At 35.0% G+C, this 1,624-nt stretch overlaps 1 protein-coding gene across 1 annotated transcript; it reads right to left on the reverse strand.

Annotated features, from left to right (window-relative positions):
* Positions 1–811: 811 nt before the first annotated feature.
* On the reverse strand, positions 812–1,255 carry LOC131597102 (uncharacterized). The gene has a single exon (XM_058869816.1). The coding sequence runs from the start codon at positions 1,253–1,255 to the stop codon at positions 812–814; it is 444 nt and encodes a 147-aa protein (XP_058725799.1).
* Between the last annotated feature and the right edge of the window lie 369 nt (positions 1,256–1,624).

The following is a 1,624-nucleotide window of genomic DNA, read 5'->3' on the forward strand; positions in this document are numbered from 1 at the left end:
AAATTAGTTTCTTCAAGAATAAGACTTGAAATTCTTGGTGAATTTGATTAATCAACATCATTTGTTTGGTTATGTCCTTATTGCAATGTGTTATGCCATATGAAAACATTATCATTAGTGACAAGATGATTAAATCTATTTTGGCATGATATTTTAGGAATAACAGAAACATAGTCAACATTAGATGAATCATTTCTAGACAAGTGAAGCTTGTAATTGTGCAAGTTAGAATTGTCATGAAAGGGAAAAACAGTTTCATCAAATTTTACATGCCTAGAAATATAAATTCTTCCAGATTTATGCTACCTCCTCCTCTAAAGAATGACCGACCTCTACTGTATTGACCTCTAAAATTTTATATGCTACCTCTGATTGAGTAGTTACCATAACATCCCGTTCTTCCACCTTTAAATGATGTGTTATGAGCATAATTGGCTGGAAGGTCTTGAACATTGTTGTCATCAAAAGTACTCGTTCCTTCTGTTCTTTCTTTCATGGCCATAAGTAAGGATTTAATATGTGTAATAAGGTAGGAATATGTGCGAGACAAAATCGAGGCCACAATCTAATTTTACTTATGTGATGTGACTAACTAAAGAAAAACTTGGAGAGCCTGACTAACTAACATCATTGGTAGTAATTCTGTTATGATTATCTATTGCAGACCACCAGTATTAAAGGTAAATGATCCATCAACATTAATTTCATGGCACTCAAGCAAAGGAAAGGACCGCGAGATATTTATCTAAGTAGAGTTCTTGCACAGCAGAACCGAATGAAGAAGTGAGGAATGAGGACTAGTGTGTTAACTTTAATATCTGGACATGACAGAAAACCTGCTAGGTCGCGGCTGAAAATCAAAACGCCTGCGTTGTTTATGTGACGGACATCTAATCGGAGCCACCAGCGCTCTCCTAACGAGCTCTTCCTCAATGCCACGGATTCTCACAAGCGAGTTCATCATGGCCGATCTTCGCGTGTAAAGACTCTTTTGTGATTGAGCAATTGCCGAGCCAGAGTTCTTGTGGAGCCTACACCGGAATGAGCCAGGGTGCATTGACGGCGAGCACATACACGTACGTTTCTTCCGGTGACTAAGCCATTTGACTACCTCTGCCGTTTCGGCGACAGTTACAAACATGGAACTTTTCAATGAGATGCAACTGTTGACGGAGGAAGACGAGCCTTTGACATTGGCATAGGTAGGGGAGGTGGAGAGATCAGGTCTGTTTGATTTTGTAAATGATGCAGACATTTTAGCGAGAATGGTTTTTTGTTTGGTTTGAGAAACCTATGTATATATAGAAACGAAAATGCTTGTTACAGCAAAATGAACAAAAAATCATCAATATCCGAAACGTATGTTCAGGATTTCATTTGAATTTCTGTTGGGTCTCCAATAGTTGTTGATTTCCTTTGAATTTCTGTTGGAATCCCCTATAGTTGCTGAATATCTAACATTTTATTTTATTTTGTTGCAATAAGAACTAACATTTGGTTATTCAATATGGAAAAAATTATATAACTACAATATATATATATATATATATATATATATATATATATATATATATATATATATATATATATATATATATATATATATATATATATATATATATAT

Source organism: Vicia villosa, linkage group LG4 (assembly GCF_029867415.1).
Source record: "Vicia villosa cultivar HV-30 ecotype Madison, WI linkage group LG4, Vvil1.0, whole genome shotgun sequence".
NCBI lineage: Eukaryota > Viridiplantae > Streptophyta > Magnoliopsida > Fabales > Fabaceae > Vicia > Vicia villosa.